The sequence below is a fragment of the Amblyomma maculatum genome, chromosome 2 (assembly GCF_055883805.1).
Source record: "Amblyomma maculatum isolate TAMU_Amacu chromosome 2, ASM5588380v1, whole genome shotgun sequence".
Classification (NCBI taxonomy): domain Eukaryota; kingdom Metazoa; phylum Arthropoda; class Arachnida; order Ixodida; family Ixodidae; genus Amblyomma; species Amblyomma maculatum.
In genome coordinates, this window is record NC_139345.1 from 159,033,226 (window position 1) to 159,055,534 (window position 22,309).

Here is a 22,309-nt window from a genome sequence, read left to right on the forward strand (position 1 = left end):
GCCCACAACAGACGCAAGGGTGCGGGTTTAAACAATAAATGGTGTGGGTTGCTGGAAAGCCATTTGTATTACGCCGGCAGCGGCGACTGCTGGTTTCTCACGTAGCATGGCGTGAATTAGGAGCAGAACAAAGAGTGTTGCTCTCTCCCACTTGCCCAGCGTGCCGCTTCTCCCTAACCCAAGAGGGCGCAGGGGGCGGGACGGGAGCGCATACGGGGGGGGGGGGGGGTAACAGAGTGGGGCTTGGGTGGCTCGTTCAGACTGTTTTTCGCTAATTTATGGCGTCACTAGGCGGTTCCTCTTGCTCCGTGTGGTGTATTTAGTACAGCCAAGTATCAGCTACAGCGTTGCTGCAAAGAAAAAAAAAAACATGCACCATATTTCCTCTGTTGCAGCGGTGGTACCTAACACTGTGCCAAAAAAAGGTCACTACAAAAGCGCGTCAGTGCTCGGTGTCTAATGCCAGCGAGTGTCGCAACGAGTGACAGCGTTCGTAGGGCTATTTGAAGAATGACAGGTTTTCCGGAGTGAAATCTCGTAGGACATTGGAAACGTTTGCGTAGAAATGGGAGTTGACGAAGAAGAATGCGTACAACGCACAACGTTTAGGACAGGTCTTTGTCAGGTGTACATAAAACCTTTTGCCTGCCCTACTCAGATATTGTTTTTACTTGCTCTGACTAAGGGAAATAATATCCACTTCCATTCTGTACACTGGGCGATTGACTACGGCGACAACTAGGACGATGAGCACTCGCTTCCCATAAGATATTCCCAAGTATGAATGATCTACGCTTCGACGATACTTTTTTTTTCACTCTAGCTTGGCAAATGCAAACCACAACGTTCTTAATTGGGTTTGAACAAGTGGTGTAAGCTTTCGCATTAAAATTATGCGTGGTTCAACCTGGTGATACCGACCACACCGCATAAATGCGACAACAAAGGGTTCTCGTGTACAGGAAAGAAGAGGAAGGGGACGATATTTCGTGGCCAGCCTGAGATGAAACAACACGCGGTTCACGAGTTCGTGACGCCATCTGTTAAGCACCTGAGGTACTAGGTCCAGGAATAATGAGAAAATCGCGAATGAAGGCAGTAGAGCTAATGCTGTAAAACACCTGACAAGCGCCAAGACAGTTACAATGCTGTACACGGTGTTTGGAGCAACAGGAAGATACTAGAGAAAGCTCCAGCGACAAGATTCTTTTGATTCAGTCTGCACCTTTCTAAAAGAATGGCCTTGGTATGTTAATGCCGGCACCTTTCTAATGGCAATCAAGAAGTGGGCATGGGCATGGAATATGGGGCAAAGAGATGGTAAACAATGGCCGCCTAATATAACAAATTAGTTTCCAATGGAAGGAAAGCGTAGCAGGGGGCGGCAGAAAGTTAGGTGGCTGGAGGAAGTTATGAAGTTCGCAGGGGTCAAGTGGATGCAGCTAGCAGAGAACCGCGTAATATGGAGCAACATGGAAAAGGCCTTCAACCTACTATGGGTATGATCAGGCTGATGATGATCACAATGTAATTTTGGGCGTTATACTCTTAAAAATTGAATATACACTAGAATAACGGCAACAAGACAGGTTTTTCGAAACAAAAAGTAGTGTAAGCTACATGTGAAAGTTGCGCAACTGCCTTCATGGCGTTTAATTTGCAGCCAGTGGCATGATATAGTTTGGTTTCAGAGACAAGCCAAACTTAGTACTAACGTTTCTTGCGCTGTGCGAAATCTCCGTCACACAAAAGCATTTGCCTTTGCGTAGCCATTCCTTGCACAGTGGTAAGGAATATTTTATAGTGGGCTTTGGAGTCATTTAATCAAGCTGCATAACTCCACCCATGAATTTTAAAGGAACTTTTTCCACTGATTAATTAGGAAAAGTTCACTGAAACTCGAATCGTGGTCATTTCAGATCCTATCGAAGCGGCCAAGGCAGCTAGAATGGTGACCAACATGTTCTTTGCTTGCAAGAGCGAGTGGCTTGATTTCAACATACGACCAGCCATTATAAAGGTGACTGAATATAACGATACAAACTATCGCGAACTAAGTGCTCATAATTCGTTCATCGTACACCAGATTTTATTTCCATGCGCCAAAGAACTTTAAATTGACCTTGCAAAGCGCCAATGCAAGCCCTTTGATTGGTCAGGTTATTTAGATAATTGTCGTGTCACTCGACCATGAATCTGCCCAAGTCCAGTGCAGGGAAATGACCATCGACCCCTGTTTTTAAACTAACTCTCTGCTGCCGGAGTGGCGCGCAAACGGTTTGCGCTCACTGTCCTGCTTCTTTTGCTTTCTCTTGAATTTCAGCACGTTGCCCTTAGAGATCTACGGTTATATCCTCTTCTTGCGTAGTGCCCTGCCTGTCGACAGTTCTCTCGTTTTACGTTTAAAAGTATCTTTGTAACTGTCTTCTCTGTTGCCGTTGTATATATATATATATATATATATATACACACAGATCAATTAAGTGAAAATGAGGGTGCTCGTTATATTACATGAAGGAAAGAAGCCAATAGTCGGCGCGGCCAAGGAAAGCGTTGGGGAGTGTACTTTATGTCTTTTTTTTCTTTAATATTTGCTTAGATAATCAGAGAAATTAGTAATGTAACCTGTTTAGGGGAAAGATAAATAAACACAAAGTAGAAGAAAAAACAACGCTCCGATGGTGGGAACCGAACACACGACCTCCGAATATCGCGTCCGGTGCTCTTCCAACTGAGCTACATCGGCCGCGGTCCCCCCTGCTACTTGCTTGGGTATTTATGTTGCCGCATATATATATATATATATATATATATATATATATATATATATATATATATATATATATATATATATATATATATATGTACATATCATTAATCGTCATCTATCATCGCCTTCGGTCACGTTCTGTTTCTTTTATTCACAGTTTACACTTTAAAAGACAGGATTGACGTACACGTGAGGTACACAGCACATAGCACGGCTAATAAAAGGCCCATCAAGATCCTATCGTCCCGAGACGCCGGCCAGACGAAGCCACCGACCCAATACAATGACACACATGAGGACAACGCCCATGCCCGTGCCTTATGGTTCGTGGCTGGGACTTTGCCGTCGAACCATGACAACCTGTGACCAAAACGCCTCCTGGGCCAGGCCTCATGGGTCATCATGGTGGCAAGCCTTCTCTCTGCTGTCTTCATACACCCAGAAATGATCATCATCATGTCATAAACTTGACAAACTTCGCCGTCTTGTTTGTCCACCAATCAGGACGATCTCAAGGTGGCCCCGGGTAGTGTTACGGATGAGGAAGTAGAAACGGGCAATGGCGTGTGCAGGCGTGCTCGTGCTAGGCCCTCCAATAAGTTATTAAACGTCATAGATATTCGCCTTTGGTCATGGTAGTTTCCTTTCGGCATCGGTTTGCCGCCTTGTAATTATATATATATATATATATATATATATATATATATATATATATATATATATATATATATATATATATATATATATATATATATATATATATATAAATGAAGGGGAAATGAGGGTGCTCGTTATAATACATGAAAGGAACAAGCCAACAGTCGGCGAGGCCAAGGAAAGCATTGGGAATTGTATTTTGTCTTATTTTTTTAATTTTTACTTCGATAATCATATAAACTAGTAATGTAATCTGTTCAGGGGAAAGATAATTAAACACAAAGTAGAAGAAAAAACAACGTGCCGATGGTGGGATCCGAACCCACGACCTCCGAATATCGCGTCCGGTGCTCTTCCAACAGAGCTACATCGGCCGCTGTCCATCCTGCTACTTTCTTGGGCATTAATGTTGTCTGTATACGAACCTTGAGAGTGTTCACCAGCGCCACGCTCAACCAAAGCGGCGGACGTGGAACGTCCTTTGTTACCGCCAGCGTCACGTAGAACGTGATCAAGAGCGAGGGCGAAAGCTGTGCTAGAACCCTCTTACGCTACCTATGGCTTCATGACTGCCAGAACCGAGACCCCCGTAAGCTACAAGCAGATAAATGAATGGGAAATGAGGGTGCTCGTTATATTACATAAAGGAAACAAGCCAACAGTCGGCGAGGCCAAGTAAAGCATTGGGGATTGTATTTTGTCTCATTTTTTTAAAATTTTTACTTCGATAATGACATAAATTAGTAAATTAATCTGTTCAGGGGAAAGATAATTAAACACAAAGTAGAAGAAAAAACAACGTGCCGATGGTGGGATCCGAACCCACGACCTCCGAATATCGCGTCCGGTGCTCTTCCAACTGAGATACATCGGCCGCTGTCCCTCCTGCTACTTTCTTGGGCATTAATGTTGTCTGTATACGAACCTTGAGAGTGTTCACCAGCGCAACCCTCAACCAAAGCGGCTGACGTGGAACGTCCTTTGTTACCGCCAGCGTCACTTTGTGTTTAATTCTTCTACTTCTACTTTGAGTTTAATTATATTTCCCCTGAACAGATTACATTACTAATTTATGTGATTATCGAAGTGAAAATAAAAAAATAAGACAAAATACAATCCCCAATGCTTTCCTTGGCCTTGCCGACTGTTGGCTTGTTCCATTCATATATATATATATATATATATATATATATATTGATACAAACTATAGTCGATGACGAAGCGGAGACAATCAGTGGCTAGTTGACGTAGATGATGAAGTGGTTGCTAGTTGGCGTAGACGACGAAGTTGGTTGCCTGAACCGCGGTCAGACCGCTGCTCGGACCGCTCTCGGACTTCTGCAGTCTTCTAGGCTCAGGGCGTTGCCTTGACATTTGGCGCAATACCCGTTACAGTCTGGTGGAGTGCGCTGGGTGAGCGTTCCCACGTTTACACGCTTCACGACGGATCTGACTCCGGTCCACCAGCGACTCAGTCGCCGCCTCCGCGGACAGTCGCCTGAGGTTGGGCCCCTTTCCACCCCTACGAGGATCACGCAGCCGCAACTCTCGAGCCACCTCGACATGGCCACTGATCCCAGGCTGTCAGCTCCGATCCTTTGCCACCCGCCGCGAACACCACCATCTTTTCACGGCGACTTCTTCGAAGACGCTGAGGATTGGCTGGCTACCTTCGAGCGAGTGGCTCGGTGCAACGGCTGGAGTGATGAGCGAAAGCTCAATAATGTTTACTTCGCCCTAGAAGAGTGCGCGTACGTGGTTCGAAAACCACGAGGGCACCCTTACCACCTGGCAAGCATTTTACCATGAACATCTGACAACGTTCCCCAACGCCGATCGCCGCGAGAAAGCTGAAGCTGCACTTCAGTCCAGAAACCAGCGGCCAAATGAAAGTGTACGCATGTTCTGTGAAGACATGACGCGTCTTTTCCAGCGCGCAGACCCCAATATGAAAGAGGAGACGAAGCTTCGCCACCTCCTGCGTGGAGTTAAGCATGAGCTGTTTGCGGGCCTCGTTCGTAGTCCACCGTGTACCGTTGCTGAATTCCTTGTGGAAGCAACGACGATCAAAATGACGCTCCAACAACGGGCCCGGCAGTACAACCGAGATGTCAGCAGCCTGGCCCCAGATGTTTTTTCGTCGTGCCATGGCGGCGGTGCGGACGCCTTACGTGACCTCATTCGGTCGGTTGTTCGAGAGGAACTCCAACGTTTCCGTCTGTCTCAGAGTGCGCCAGTGACATCACTGACCGAAGTCGTCAGAGATGAAGTACGTCAGGCTGCTCGTGAATTGCCGGTCACCAACGTACTGCAGCGCGGCGATGAAATGCCCACGCACACATCCGTTGTTCGTCAGGCAGCTGCCTACGATCCTGTCGCTACCATGCCTCCACGGGTCGACGACAAACGAACGTACGCGTTCGTTGCACGTCAAGCAGCTGCCTGTGGTCCTATTGACCCGACACCGGTGGTTAGCCACATCAGTCCGTATGACGCATCGGCTCAAGCTGTGGTGCCTGTTACACGCCCTCGCAAGTCGGACGTGTGGCGTACGCGGGACCGCAAGCCAATCTGCTACCACTGCGGGGAGGCCGGCCACCTTTACCGTGCATGCCCGTATTGCCGAGTGGGACTTCGCGGCTTCAGACCTGATGCGCCCTGTCCACGGAACGGCGAACGGCCGCTCGAAATAGAAGCTCATCTGTCGGCCAGTCAGAGGCCTGGGAGATACAGGCGCTATGACTCAGGATCGTCATCTCCGCTGTGGTACCGTTCCCCAAACCCTCGCAGAGACCCCAGCAATACTGAGCGGCATTCTTCCAGTCCACACTGGGAAAACTAATTCCAGCGGTCTCCGGAAGCAGGGCCGCTGCTGTCAGAAAAATTGAAGATCCTCCGCCGCCGGTACACCGATACGCTGATTTCTCACAGGGGCAGGGTAGCGACAGCATCCGACACGCTACTACTGATTTGTGCGTGACACTTGACGGAACTGACATGATCGCGTTACTTGAAACCGGTGCAGACTATTCAGTGATGAGCCACGCCCTCGCCCAGGAATTGAGCAAAGTTGTGACGCCATGGTTGGGCCCTAGCATTCGCACGGCTGGAGGTCACCTCATTAGCCCGGCCGGAAGGTGCACAGCCCGAATTGGCATCCGCGGTTTCATCTACGTCGGGGAATTCGTTGTTGTGCGCGAATTTTCGAGAGATATTTGATTCTGGGGCTCGACTTTCTGCAGGAAAACGGTGCTGTGATCGACCTACACGAGGCACGAGTCACATTCTCGACCAAACGGGCAGTGGCACGCTTAGACACCCGCGATCCCTGTAGCCATGCTCTGCGTATTGTGGAGGATGATGTCACGGTGCCACCACGGTGCAGTGTCGTAATGCGCGTGCAGAATGACTTATTTCATGACTTTGAGGGCATGTCGGTGGGTCATATCCCGCTGCTGCTTGAGACGGGTCTCATTGTTGCCCGAGGCCTCGTCCACCTACGGGATGGCTGCACTACCGTTCTGTCCACCAACTTTTCGAACGCATTTCAGCACCTCGTCAAAGGCACGGTGATCTCCTTCCTCCAAGACGTCGCGGAGTGTCCACATTTGTGCACCGTGGAAGAAGCCCATCAAGACAACACTGGACCTCGTCACGTTCTGCCACCTGTCGAAATAAACACCGAGTCATCGCCGGCTCAGAAGGATCTTCTTTCGGCTATCTTGGCAGATTTTGCAGACTGCTTCGCAACGTCTTCCAAAGTGGGCCGAACTCCGGTCGCCAAGCACCGTATAATAACAGACGAGACCACGCGCCCCGTATGCCAACGCCCATACCGCGTTTCTCCAACGGAACGAGCAGCGATTCAGAGACAGGTCACCGAAATGCTTTCCGACGATGTCATTCAGCCGTCTACAAGCCCGTGGGCTTCGCCGGTTGTTCTCGTCAGAAAGAAGGACAATACTCTGCGGTTCTGTGTCGATTACAGAAAACTTAATCTCGTCACTAAAAAGGACGTTTACCCACTCCCCGCATAGACGACGCACTCGATCGACTGCGAGATGCCCGATACTTCTCGTCGCTAGACCTAAAAAGTGGGTACTGGCAAATACAAGTGGATAAGAGACCGGGAGAGGACGGCTCTCGTGACACCCGATGGCTTGTATGAGTTTAAGGTGCTACCGTTCGGCTTATGTTCGCCACCGGCCACGTTCCAACGCATGATGGACACCGTTCTGTCCGGCTTGAAGTGGCAGTCGTGTTTGGTTTACCTGGACGATGTCGTCATATTTTCGACCACCTTCGACCAACACCTAGAAAGGTTACGCCTTGTGTTAAAAGCTCTCCGAGACGCCAACTTGACAATCAAACCGGAGAAATGTCACTTCAGCTTTGAAGAACTTCGCTTCCTTGGTCACGTGGTCAGCGCAAAAGGTGTTCGCCCGGACCCTGAAAAGACAGCTGCCGTTTCTGGTTTTACGCACCCTACTGACAAGAAAGCGGTTCGACGGTTCTTAGGTTTGTGCTCCTATTACAGACGCTTTGTACGAGACTTTTCGCACATCGCAGAACCGCTAACCACACTGAATCGAGATGACACGCCGTTCCTGTGGGGAAGTGAACAAGAGGCCGCTTTCCTTGAGCTTCGCAGCCGCCTACAGAATCCTCCGATACTAGGCCATTTTGACGAAAACGCCGCAACTGATGTTCACACTGATGCCAGCAACGTTGGGGTTGGTGCAGTACTAATTCAGTGGCAAGACGGTGCAGAACGGGTCATCGCTCACGGGAGCCGAACACTTACCCGCTCCGAAACCAACTATTCAACATCTGAGAAAGAATGTCTGGCGGTAATATGAGCCCTCACCATGTTCCGACCATACCTCTACGGCCGACCTTTCCGCGTTATAAGCGACCACCATTCATTATGCTAGCTCGCGAGCCTCAGAGACCCCTCAGGACGATTGGCTAGATGGAGCCTTAGATTACAAGAGTATGACGTAACAGTCGTATACAAATCAGGACGGAAGCATCAGGATGCTGACTGTCTGTCGCCCCCGCCTATCGCCATATGTCCAGAAGAAACGGCCGATGATTTTTCCTTTCTGGGGGCTATTAGTACAACCCAAATGGCGCAGCTGCAGAGAATGGACCCAGAGTTAGCGTCACTCGTCGGCTATCTGCAGGGCGTCGACGCCCGTATTCCCCGTGTTTTTCATCGTGGGCTTCAAACTTTCACTCTGCGTGGTAATGTGCTCTACAAGCGAAATTTCACTAACAGTGAAGAGACGTTTCTACTTGTTGTGCCCTCCGAGTTGCGCCGAGATATATTGAGTGCCTGTCATGATGAACCCACCGCCGGCCACCTGGGAGTGAGCCGTACACTTGCACGAATTCGTCAAAAACATTATTGGCCCAGGTTACACCCATCGGTGCGGGCCTATGTACGCTCATGTCGTGACTGCCAACGTCGGAAGTCTCCGCCATTGAAACCCGCTGGATTTCTTCAGCCTATTGCTCCGCCTAAGACCCCTTTCCATCAAGTGGGCATGGATCTTCTCGGTCCTTTTCCGAAGTCCTCGTCTGGCAACCGTTGGGCAGTCGTCGCGACAGACTACCTAACACGGTACGCAGAGACCGCGTCCCTTGTTAAAGGTACTGCAGCCGAAGTTGCTCAATTTTTCGTTCATAACATTCTCCTACGTCATGGCGCCCCCGCCGTGGTAATCACTGACCGTGGAACAGCTTTTACGGCTCGCCTAATCTGGTTGGTCATGACTCTGACTCACACTAGCCATCGACGTGCGACGGCGTATCACCCTCAGACCAACGGGCTGGTGGAGCGCCTCAATCGCACCCTCACCGACATGACATCTATGTATGTGGACGCAGAACATCGCACCTGGGATGCAATTTTGCCCTATATAACTTTCGCGTACAATACCGCCACTTAAGAGACGACGCGACTGACCCCGTTCCAACTTGTCTTCGGTCGCCAAGTGAGCACGTCGTTGGATGCCATGATGCCAGTTTGTCCTTCTTGCGGATCTGACGCCGAACTTGACGCCGACATCTTTGTTCAGCGTGCTGAGGAAGCGCGGCAACTAGCACGCCTCAGAATCCACCGACAACAGGCGAATGACGCTGCTCGGTATAACCTCAGCCGAAGAATCGTCTCTTACGAGCCGGGCGACCTCGCCTGGGTTTGGACACCTGTTCGTCATCGCGGCCTATCTAAAAAATTACTACGCCGATACCTCGGCCCTTACAAGATTGTTCGCCGTATCAGTGAAGTCACCTACGCCATTGTTCCCGTAGCTTAAGCTCCATCCCGAAGGCCACAGCGTCCTGAAGTCGTGCACGTGGTTCGGCTGAAGCCCTATCATGATCGTGCATGACTGAACTTTTCGTCAACGCCGCTAGGTCCTTGTTACACTTTAGTGCACCCTTTCGCTAACTTCTTCCTAGTAGCACCGCGTCGCATCGAGTCGATGTTACAGAAGAGGGGGGCAGTGATACAAACTATAGACGACGAAGCGGAGACAATCAGTGGCTAGTCTGCAGTCTTCTAGGCTCAGGGCGTTGCCTGGACGTTTGGCGCAATACCCGTTACAATATATATATATTGTAAGGTAACGCGAAGGTCGGACTTGGGGAATCAGGCTTTATTACAGACCTGAAGCCTTGGTCGCACACTGCAGCCAAACACACTCCGCGATGACGATGGGTATCTACTAGAGGGAGCAGGATGAAGATGAAGCAGCACGTTCAGCAGTGTGGAAGATGAAGCGCCACACAGTGCTCACACTATTTCGCCCGCGCAGTTCAAGCGGCCAGCCTGGCCGCAATTAGTCCGCAGGAATGCGCCGAACAAAAGGTTTCATACGTGAAACGTGGACAACTTCAGTGCCACGGTAACGACAGTCCGGAGGAGGGTAAACAGGGGAGACGCGATAGTTGACCGCGGAGGTTTCTGCAAGAACTGTGTAAGGACCAATGTAACGGTGCTGTAACTTGTCACAAAGGCCAGGAGTGCGTAATGGGGTCCAAAGTAACACCTCGTCGCCGGGACGGAACGAAACTTGGCGATGGGTTGCATCATAGCGGTACTTGCGGTCTTCCTGGCTAGCTTCCGTGTTGACGCGAGCAAGCCGGCGTGATTTGGCCACTCGGGAAAGGAACTGGTCAGGAAGAGAGGATGAGGAACTGGCATGTGTAGAAAGAAAAGAGGCGTCAAGAAAGGTAGCGGGAGAACGGCCGTAAACGAGGAAAAACGGGGTGTAACCTGTGGTCCGCTGTACAGCCGTATTGTAGGCGAACGTAACAAAAGGAAGTATTATGTCCCAGTTTCGGTGGTCCTGGTCGACATACATAGACAACATGTCAGAAAGCGTGCGGTGGAACCGCTCAGTCAACCCATTGGTCTGCGGGTGATAGCTGGAGGTCAATTTGTGATGTGTGGTTGAGGCTTCAATAACTTCGGCTACAATCTTCGACAGAAATGTCCGACCACGATCGCTGAGAAGCACTTGAGGGGCCCCATGGCGCAGTACGAGCGATTCCAAAAAGAAGGTCGCGACCTCATGTGCTGAGCCATTAGGCAGGGAAGCGGTCTCAGCGTAGCGTGTTAGGTGGTCGACGGCGGTGACGATCCAGCGATTACCTCGTGCGGACAATGGAAGTGGCCCGTATAAGTCTATGCCAACAACGGCAAAAGGAGTAGCAGGGCAAGGTAGCGGCTGTAGTAGGCCAGCAGGAGGAGATGTGGGCCGTTTGCGGCGCTGACATAGCAGACAAGAGGCGACGTATTTTGCCACACTTGAGGCGAGGCCTGGCCAGAAGAAACGGGCTTTCACGCGGTGGTAAGTTTTATGAAAGCCTAAGTGACCGGCTGTAGCATCATCGTGGAAAGCCGCCAGGATACGGGTGCGAAGCGCTCTCGGAATAACGGGGACCCAACGGGTGCCTTCGGAGCAATAAATATAACGGGAGAGCACGCCATTGTCAAGTTTGAACTTTTGGAGTTGCCTGCGCATCCTAGCGGTAGGAGGGTGAGAAGCACCGGTGAGAAGGTTGATTAGGGAAATACAGTAGGGATCTGCTCGCTGGTTTGAAATAATGGCGTAGCGATCTGGAGCAGCGGCAAGAGTAGCACAGGTTAAGGTTGGGGCTCTGGACGACATTGGGACGTCGAGGGTGCACGCAGGAAGGCTCGAGGAAGCACTAGGTGGCGATTCTGATAGCGGGCAGCGGGAAAGAGCATCGGCATCTCGATGTTTGCGTCCCGATTTGAATATGACATCAAAGTGGTACTCCTGCAAAAGCAGAATCCAACGGCCCAGGCGTCCAGTCAAATTTTTGAGGGTTGATAACCAGCACAGAGCGTGGTGATCGGTAACGATCGTGAAATGGCGGCCGTAGAGGTAGGGGCGGAATTTCTGAACTGCCCAAACGACGGCTAGGCACTCTTGCTCAGTGATGGTGTAGTTGCGTTCCGCTAGTGTTAGAGTTCGACTGGCAAACGCAATTACCTTTTCCCGAGAAGCGGTATCACGTTGCAGAAGTATGGCGCCGATACCGAGGCTGCTGGCATCGGTGTGAAGAATGGTGGCAGCAGTGTCGTCGAAGTGAGCGAGAACAGGGTCCGAAGTGAGGGCATTCTTTAGGGTTTGGAAAGCTTTTTCGCATTCTTCGGACCAATTGAAAGTATTACGGTCTGTAAGGAGGCGGTGGAGCGGTGCAGCAATGGTAGCGAAATTTCGAATGAAACGGCGAAAGTACGAAGACAGGCCAAGGAAACTGCGTAGTTCCTTAGTCCGCTGAGGGCGTGCAAAGTTCAAAACTGCAGCAAGCTTGTCAGGGTCGGGTCGAATGCCATCGCGGCTGACGAGGTGGCCCAGGATCTTGATTTCTTTCTTGGCGAAATTACACTTTTTTGTGTTCAGCTGGAGACCGGCGGATGCCAGGCACGTTAATACTTGATCAAGGCGGCATAAATGATCAGAAAAAGTCGCAGAGAAAATAACTATGTCGTCCAGGTAGCACAAGCATGTTTTCCACTTAAGTCCTCTAAGAACAGTGTCAATCATGCGCTCAAACGTAGCGGGGGCATTACAAAGTCCAAAAGGCATGACATTGAATTCGTAAAGCCCATCGGGAGTAGCGAATGCTGTTTTTTCTTTGTCGGCTTCGTGCATCGGTATCTGCCAGTAACCGGAACGCAAATCCAAAGTGGAGAAATATTCGGCGCCCTGAAGACAGTCGAGGGAGTCGTCAATTCGTGGCATAGGGTAAACATCTTTTCGAGTGACTTTGTTAAGTGCGCGGTAATCAACGCAAAAACGCACGGACCAATCCTTTTTTTGACCAAGACGACCGGAGATGACCAGGGGCTAGCTGATGGCCGAATAATGTCTCGCCGGAGCATATCATTCACATTATCTTCTATGATTTTACGTTCTGATAAGGAAACACGGTAAGGGCGGCGGCTAACAATAGAAGTACCTTCTGTAATAATGCGGTGCTGTGCAGAAGACGTTCGGCCCAAGGTCGGAGAAGTGACATCAAAGGAGGCTTGGTGTTTTCGAAGTAATTCCTGCAAAGCTTGGCGGTGAGTCGCAGGAAGGTCAGGATTGATGGTGCCAAAGAGAACACAGAGAGAAGCATCGGAAGAAGCTGCTGGTGAGGAAGAGGGGGCGGTAAGGGTGGTGAGGGACACCGGGTGAATGTCCAGGACACAAGGAAAACATGTCCCTTTAGTCAGCACAATGGGCTCTGGGGAAGTGTTCGAAGCAGCGACAAGCGCTGTGCCATGCTCAAACCGAACAAGACTTGGTGGTAGCGCGATTCCGCGGGTCAGATGGCGATCAGAAGGCACGATTAGCACATCTCCGTTATCAATGTCAGCAGAAGTAAGCGCGACAAGTTGTTCGCATCCAGGGGGCAACACGTAGTTAGTAGCGGCAAGCAGGCGATAACGGGGCTCGGGATGTTCAGAAGACGGATCGCTCTCGTTCATGTAAATGATCCTGTCGCGACACGAAATGCTGGCTGATGCGGCAGACAGAAAATCCCAGCCTAAAATAATTGGGTGAGCGCACGGTGACATCACGGCAAATTGTACATGGTGGCGGACACCGTCAACAAAAACTCGCACAGTACACTTAGCAGAAGGCCGAATTATTGCACCATTAGCTCCACGGAGTTCAGGTCCATCATAAGGCGTTTTCACTTTTCGCAAGCGGGAGCACAAGTCAGTGTGTATCACAGAAACAGCGGCGCCCGTGTCAACCAAAGCTTCAACAGATAATCCTTCAACCCGCACTAAAATAATATTCCAGGGACGTTCCGGAGGATTTTTGGGATGGCCGAAGAGTGCAGTTTTCCCTCCTAAAACTGCAGTGGTCAGTTTTCCGACAGGCGGGGGGTCGTCAGAGAAGCTTGACGGAGAGGCGAGGCTGAGCGGCGAAAAGGCGAAAGAGAACGGCGTCTTGAAGGTTTGTAACCAGCAGGCGGAGCTGGGCTTTCTGGCGGGGGTGATGAACGTCGGGGATAATCGGGGAATGAACGGTGGTTAGAGCCGGAAAAGCGAGGAGGGTAGTCTGCTTCAAATGATTCGTAGCCGCGGCGTTCATTCTGGAGCCTGCGACGACAGAAGCGGGAAATATGGCCTCGGTACCCGCAGTAATAACACACAGGGCGGGCTGGGCGCCAGTTGGGGTAGTATGTCGGCGCTGCGGCAGGTGGTGCCAATGCAGCGACATGAGCAGTGGTAGGCGCCGGTGGCGTAGGCGCTCCAACTGCGGGCGGCAAGGACGTGATCTGGGCGTAAGTTGGCACCTGACAAATGGTAGGAGCGACCGATGTTGGTGGGGAATAGGTCATTGAGGCCAGCTCTTCTTTAACAATGCTACGCAGGCCGGCACTTGAATTATGTGGCTCAGATGCAGGGCGGCACAAATTACCTTGAGCCGAGAGCTCTTCACGAATTAATTCGCGAATAAGCACACGGAGGTCATCTTCGGCAGTGAAACCAAATGAAGTGGGATCAGGCTGCAGGCGTATTGACTGTAGTTCGTCAAGGCGTTGACAAGTGGATATGATGGCATCGATTGTGGTAGGGTTCTGCACGGCCAGGGCGTTGTAGGCGAGTGGCCCAATACCTTTAAGGACGTGCCGAACCCGCTCGGCCTCTGGCATTGTGTCATTGATGCGCCGACAAAGTGAAAGTACATCTTCTATATAAGAGGTGTAGGTCTCATTAGGCCGCTGAAGTCGGGCTTCTAGCTTCTTCTTGGCGGACTCCGTGCGAACAGTAGGAGCGCAGAAAATCTGGCGTAACTTTTGTTTAAAGGTAGCCCAGTCCGGAATCGTCGACTCATGATTTAGAAACCACGTTTTGGCCACATCCGTCAAATAAAAGGACACATTAATTAATTTAAGAGAATCGTCCCATCGGTTGAAAGCACTGACCCGGTCGTAGCTGTCGAGCCAGTCATCAGCGTCGTCGCCGCGGAGACCGGCGAACATCTGCGGGTCGCGCTGACGGCTACTGACAGTCCAAGTGGCAAGGGGAGCTGGAGTCGAGTTGGTAGCAGCCGGAATAGCGGAGTGGCCCTCTTGTGTCATGACGATGGTGGTCGGGGTCAAACGGCGGCCAGAACGAAGCTCCAGGTGGATGCCGGTGACGAAGCAGCGGGGAAATCAAGGCGCACCTCCACCACGTGTAAGGTAACGCGAAGGTCGGACTTGGGGAATCAGGCTTTATTACAGACCTGAAGCCTTGGTCGCACACTGCAGCCAAACACACTCCGCGATGACGATGGGTATCTACAAGAGGGAGCAGGATGAAGATGAAGCAGCACGTTCAGCAGTGTGGAAGATGAAGCGCCACACAGTGCTCACAATATATATATATATATATATATATATATATATATATATATTGACACATGCCATTCATAGGCTACGAAGATTTGAACCGGCGATTCGGAGAAGACGAAGAAGCGAAACTGTGCTCCGCTTTCGTGCTGCCCTGACTGGCTGTTGGTGTCCTTCGGTGTCAGAGTGTCAGAGTGCCAGAACGCCTTCTGTGTAACGTTACGTTACAAATCTGGTGGAGGAATCGCCAGGTATCGATCCAGTCCTGCAGAATCAACCTGCCAATACGGAGCTTACCCCCGTACATCAACGCCTCGGCCGCCGCCTACGTGGAGAGCCCCCTGAATTCGGACCCCTTCCGGCTGCTACCAGAACGACGCATCCTCAGACGGCCGTCGAACCTGCTGCAATGACATCTGAGAGCAGGCTTCCCACCCACATCATGTGTCAATATATATATATATATATATATATATATATATATATATATATATATATATATATATATATATATATATATATATATATATATATATATAGGAGGGACAGCGGCCGATGTAGTTCAGTTGGAAGAGCACCGGACGCGTTATTCGGAGATAGTGGGTTCGGTTCCCACCATCGGCACGTTGTTTTTTCTTCTACTTTGTGTTTATCTTTCCCCTAAACAGATTACATTACTATCTCTGTGATTATCCAAGTAAACATTAAAAAAAAGACAAAGTACCATCCCCAACGTTTTCCTTGGCCTCGCCGACTGATGGCTTCTTTCCTTCATGTATTATAACGAGCACCCTCATTTCCCCTAATTGATCTGCTTGTAGCTTACGGGGGTCTTGGTTCTGGCAGCCTTGAAGCCATAGGTAGCGTAAGAGGGGTTCTAGCACAGCTTTCGCCCTCGCTCTTAATCACGTTCTACGTGACGCTGGCGGTAACAAAGGACGTTCCACGTCCGCCGCCTTCGCTGAGGGTGGCGCTGGTGAAGGTTCATATACAGACAACATAAATACCCAAGAAAGTAGCAAGGGGGACAACGGCCGATGTAGCTCAGTTGGAAGAGCACCGGACGCGTTATTCTGAGGTCGTGGGTTCGGTTCTCACCATCGGCACGTTGTTTTTTCTTCTACTTTGTGTTTAATTATCTTTCCCCTAAACAGATTACATTACTATCTCTGTGATTATCCAAGTAAACATTAAAAAAAAAGACATAAAGTACCATCCCCAACATTTTCCTTGGCCTCGCCGACTGTTGGCTTCTTTCCTTCATGTATTATAACGAGCACCCTCATTTCCCTTTAATTGATCTGCTTGTAGCTTACGGGGGTCTCGGTTCCGGCAGTCTTGAAGGCATAGGTAGCGTCCCAAGCAGCATTTTCCGACTGCCGACCTATGGCCGGTCATCTGGTCGGCAGCCAACCTGCCGGCATTCGGGGCTCGGTCGAATGACGGCCCATGGTTGGCCATGTGCCCGGTAGGGCGGAAGTCGGCCATCAAGCAATGCCCAAGCTCGAGCACCCGACTGAACGCCGACCAATTTGGCCATGGTTGCTCGGCCATTGGGCGGCCCATGGTCGGCCATGTACTAGGTTGGGCAGAAGTCGGCCAGCAACCATGGCCCGAGCTTGTAACCCCAACTGAATGCCGACCTGTTTGGCAACGGTTGCTCGGGCATTTGGCAGCCCACGCTCGGCCGCGTGCCATGTGGGCCAGGAAGCCGGCTAGCACTCCTGACCCAATATGCTTGTAGTGGACGCCGATTACATCCCTGGATCTACTTAACCTCTAGTACAAATCCAGTTGTTAGTGAGAACGCGCATAGAAAACGAAACCATGTTGTCATAGCACTATTATGTGACATTAAATTATGATTAGAAGGTAGCTTTTCATTGCCGAGAAAGAAAACGTTGCCGCAAGTTGATCGAACAAATGACCGTTTTCTCAGCCGTTTTTTGTCCTAGTGCTTTTGCATTATCCATAAGGAACTACGCGCAGCATCGTCTGTTTACCTGGGGAAAGGAACGAATACGATGTGTGTACTTTCTAGACGCAATCCCTGGAAAATGAATAGCCAGAAGACTCGAGTTTGCCATTTTAGTTTTGGGCATTCATCATCATCATCATCAGCCTGATTATACCCACTGCAGGGCGAAGGCAGGGTTCTGCACGGCCAGGGCGTTGTAGGCGAGTGGCCCAATACCTTTAAGGACGTGCCGAACCCGCTCGGCCTCTGGCATTGTGTCATTGATGCGCCGACAAAGTGAAAGTACATCTTCTATATAAGAGGTGTAGGTCTCATTAGGCCGCTGAAGTCGGGCTTCTAGCTTCTTCTTGGCGGACTCCGTGCGAACAGTAGGAGCGCAGAAAATCTGGCGTAACTTTTGTTTAAAGGTAGCCCAGTCCGGAATCGTCGACTCATGATTTAGAAACCACGTTTTGGCCACATCCGTCAAATAAAAGGACACATTAATTAATTTAAGAGAATCGTCCCATCGGTTGAAAGCACTGACCCGGTCGTAGCTGTCGAGCCAGTCATCAGCGTCGTCGCCGCGGAGACCGGCGAACATCTGCGGGTCGCGCTGACGGCTACTGACAGTCCAAGTGGCAAGGGGAGCTGGAGTCGAGTTGGTAGCAGCCGGAATAGCGGAGTGGCCCTCTTGTGTCATGACGATGGTGGTCGGGGTCAAACGGCGGCCAGAACGAAGCTCCAGGTGGATGCCGGTGACGAAGCAGCGGGGAAATCAAGGCGCACCTCCACCACGTGTAAGGTAACGCGAAGGTCGGACTTGGGGAATCAGGCTTTATTACAGACCTGAAGCCTTGGTCGCACACTGCAGCCAAACACACTCCGCGATGACGATGGGTATCTACAAGAGGGAGCAGGATGAAGATGAAGCAGCACGTTCAGCAGTGTGGAAGATGAAGCGCCACACAGTGCTCACAATATATATATATATATATATATATATATATATATATATATATATATATATATATATATATATTGACACATGCCATTCATAGGCTACGAAGATTTGAACCGGCGATTCGGAGAAGACGAAGAAGCGAAACTGTGCTCCGCTTTCGTGCTGCCCTGACTGGCTGTTGGTGTCCTTCGGTGTCAGAGTGTCAGAGTGCCAGAACGCCTTCTGTGTAACGTTACGTTACAAATCTGGTGGAGGAATCGCCAGGTATCGATCCAGTCCTGCAGAATCAACCTGCCAATACGGAGCTTACCCCCGTACATCAACGCCTCGGCCGCCGCCTACGTGGAGAGCCCCCTGAATTCGGACCCCTTCCGGCTGCTACCAGAACGACGCATCCTCAGACGGCCGTCGAACCTGCTGCAATGACATCTGAGAGCAGGCTTCCCACCCACATCATGTGTCAATATATATATATATATATATATATATATATATATATATATATATATATATATATATATAGGAGGGACAGCGGCCGATGTAGTTCAGTTGGAAGAGCACCGGACGCGTTATTCGGAGATAGTGGGTTCGGTTCCCACCATCGGCACGTTGTTTTTTCTTCTACTTTGTGTTTATCTTTCCCCTAAACAGATTACATTACTATCTCTGTGATTATCCAAGTAAACATTAAAAAAAAGACAAAGTACCATCCCCAACGTTTTCCTTGGCCTCGCCGACTGATGGCTTCTTTCCTTCATGTATTATAACGAGCACCCTCATTTCCCCTAATTGATCTGCTTGTAGCTTACGGGGGTCTTGGTTCTGGCAGCCTTGAAGCCATAGGTAGCGTAAGAGGGGTTCTAGCACAGCTTTCGCCCTCGCTCTTAATCACGTTCTACGTGACGCTGGCGGTAACAAAGGACGTTCCACGTCCGCCGCCTTCGCTGAGGGTGGCGCTGGTGAAGGTTCATATACAGACAACATAAATACCCAAGAAAGTAGCAAGGGGGACAACGGCCGATGTAGCTCAGTTGGAAGAGCACCGGACGCGTTATTCTGAGGTCGTGGGTTCGGTTCTCACCATCGGCACGTTGTTTTTTCTTCTACTTTGTGTTTAATTATCTTTCCCCTAAACAGATTACATTACTATCTCTGTGATTATCCAAGTAAACATAAAAAAAAAAGACATAAAGTACCATCCCCAACATTTTCCTTGGCCTCGCCGACTGTTGGCTTCTTTCCTTCATGTATTATAACGAGCACCCTCATTTCCCTTTAATTGATCTGCTTGTAGCTTACGGGGGTCTCGGTTCCGGCAGTCTTGAAGGCATAGGTAGCGTCCCAAGCAGCATTTTCCGACTGCCGACCTATGGCCGGTCATCTGGTCGGCAGCCAACCTGCCGGCATTCGGGGCTCGGTCGAATGACGGCCCATGGTTGGCCATGTGCCCGGTAGGGCGGAAGTCGGCCATCAAGCAATGCCCAAGCTCGAGCACCCGACTGAACGCCGACCAATTTGGCCATGGTTGCTCGGCCATTGGGCGGCCCATGGTCGGCCATGTACTAGGTTGGGCAGAAGTCGGCCAGCAACCATGGCCCGAGCTTGTAACCCCAACTGAATGCCGACCTGTTTGGCAACGGTTGCTCGGGCATTTGGCAGCCCACGCTCGGCCGCGTGCCATGTGGGCCAGGAAGCCGGCTAGCACTCCTGACCCAATATGCTTGTAGTGGACGCCGATTACATCCCTGGATCTACTTAACCTCTAGTACAAATCCAGTTGTTAGTGAGAACGCGCATAGAAAACGAAACCATGTTGTCATAGCACTATTATGTGACATTAAATTATGATTAGAAGGTAGCTTTTCATTGCCGAGAAAGAAAACGTTGCCGCAAGTTGATCGAACAAATGACCGTTTTCTCAGCCGTTTTTTGTCCTAGTGCTTTTGCATTATCCATAAGGAACTACGCGCAGCATCGTCTGTTTACCTGGGGAAAGGAACGAATACGATGTGTGTACTTTCTAGACGCAATCCCTGGAAAATGAATAGCCAGAAGACTCGAGTTTGCCATTTTAGTTTTGGGCATTCATCATCATCATCATCAGCCTGATTATACCCACTGCAGGGCGAAGGCCTCTCCCATATTTTTCCACTTAACCCGGTTCTGTGTTAGCTGCATCCACTTGACCCCTGCGAACTTCTTAATCTCATCCGCCCACCTAACTTTCTGCCGCCCCCTGCTACGCTTTCCTTCCCTTGGAATCCAGTTTGTTACCCTCAGCGACCATCGGTTATCCTCTCTTCGCACTACATGTCCTGCCCATGTCCATTTCTTCTTCTTAATTTCCACTAGAATGTCGGTAACTTGAGTTATTTCTCTGACCCTCTCTGCACGCTTTCTATCTCTTAGTGTTACCCCTACCATTTTTCGTTCCATAGCCCTCCGGGTTGTCCTCAACTTAAGTAGAACTCTCTTGGCTAGCCTCCACGTTTCAGCCCCATAGGTGAGTACAGGAAAGATGCAACTGTTGTATACTTTCCTGTTGAGCGATACCGGTAAGCTGCTAGCCATAATCTGCGAGTGCTTGCCAAATGCACTCCATCCCAATCTTATTCTTCTTGTTATTTCCTTTTCATGGTCCGGATCAGCGGTTACTACCTGTCCTAAGTAGACATATTCGCCTACTACTTCCAGTATTTCGCTACCTAATGTAAACTTCTGTTCCTTCCCGAGGCTGTTGAACATTACCTTAGTCTTCTGCATATTGATTTTCAAGCCTACCTCTCTACTTCATTCACACGGTGGTAAAAAAAAAGAAACAAAATGGCAGTTTTTCGCGCAGACTGCGAGCATGACAAGCCCCGGTACATTTATATGGCGCGCTACATATATATCGGCAATAAATAACAAATTAGTTTGTTCCGCCTATTAGTTTAGAGTCCGATCATTCTAACCGCGCTAGGCGGTGGAAAAGGAAGAAAAAAATAGTAGAATGTTTCCACGTAAGAAAAGAAAAGATTGTAGGTCGACCTTTCATATTAATTTCCAAACTTTATATAACATTGTCAGATAAATTTAAAGAAGAGATCTGCAATTGGTTTTGCTGCCAAAACATTTTTCCGGCCACACGAAATTAATAATGAAGAGGCGGATTTCACGCTTATCTTCTCTGCTCTTTTGGACAACTTTGGTTTTGAATAACGCAAAATATGTTACAGTTAATTGAAAATTATCGGACTAAATATATGCATGTATTTATTTGTATTCAATTATTTTTTGCTTTTCAAGGTGGTGTAGATGTTTTTATAAATTTTCACAAAATCGGCCGAAGAAACGAAATTTTTCTACTTTGCAGACCTAATTATTTCAAAAAAGGTTTATGGCAGAGCAGCAAAAAATCCACACTATGTTTTCAGCATAGTTATGTATTAAACAGCTAAAGCTTATATTTATATAACTTTTCAACACACAGATACGATCGCGCTAATTTAAAGAAAACAGCGAACATTGAACATTTCTTAGGAAAGTAAAAATAGTTTAAACATTGTTTAAACTTTTACTGCGTATTCTCCACTATACCCCAGCTTTCTAAATCATTAAAACACCTTAAATAATTTTGTTGCGCAAGTAATTACGGCCACTTCTATAGGGCCCTGGTGCAAGGCGTAGCGCACCACGCAGATCTGAAGATTCTACGGCATTTGTGAATCGCCCACGACCTCATCGAGACGATGCTTCCTGAGGAGGGGGGCAAATGACACATAGAAGGCGAAGCAAAAGATGACATATCAGACGACAAGCGCGAGCCTGGAAGAGAAAGAAGCTTGAACGCAAGACTCGCTCTGGTCGACCATCCAAACCATCTATCGCTAGGCCTTCCTTGGCGTTCTACCGAGACGTGACAATATTATTGTAACAGGGAAAAATATATTTACAAAAGAGGAATAAAGATAAATACAATGAGAGACAGCCAAGGAGCTAGGCAATGAGGGCCCCCCGTTCGACGCACTTTTTTCTTAATCTTACGCAAACGAGCGCGCCACTTGGTCTTCATCATTCTCATCATCATCCAGTAACGTTT

At 49.4% G+C, this 22,309-nt stretch overlaps 1 protein-coding gene across 1 annotated transcript in view; it reads left to right on the forward strand.

The window, feature by feature from the left end:
- The first annotated feature begins 1,948 nt into the window (after positions 1 to 1,948).
- The window catches only part of LOC146200276 (uncharacterized), a 125,977-nt gene continuing 105,616 nt past the window's right edge, over positions 1,949 to 22,309 (forward strand). Inside the window, exon 1 of the mRNA XM_084592905.1 lies at positions 1,949 to 2,020. Coding sequence (XP_084449031.1) covers positions 1,949 to 2,020 — 72 coding nt within the window. The remainder of the gene's footprint in view (positions 2,021 to 22,309) is intronic.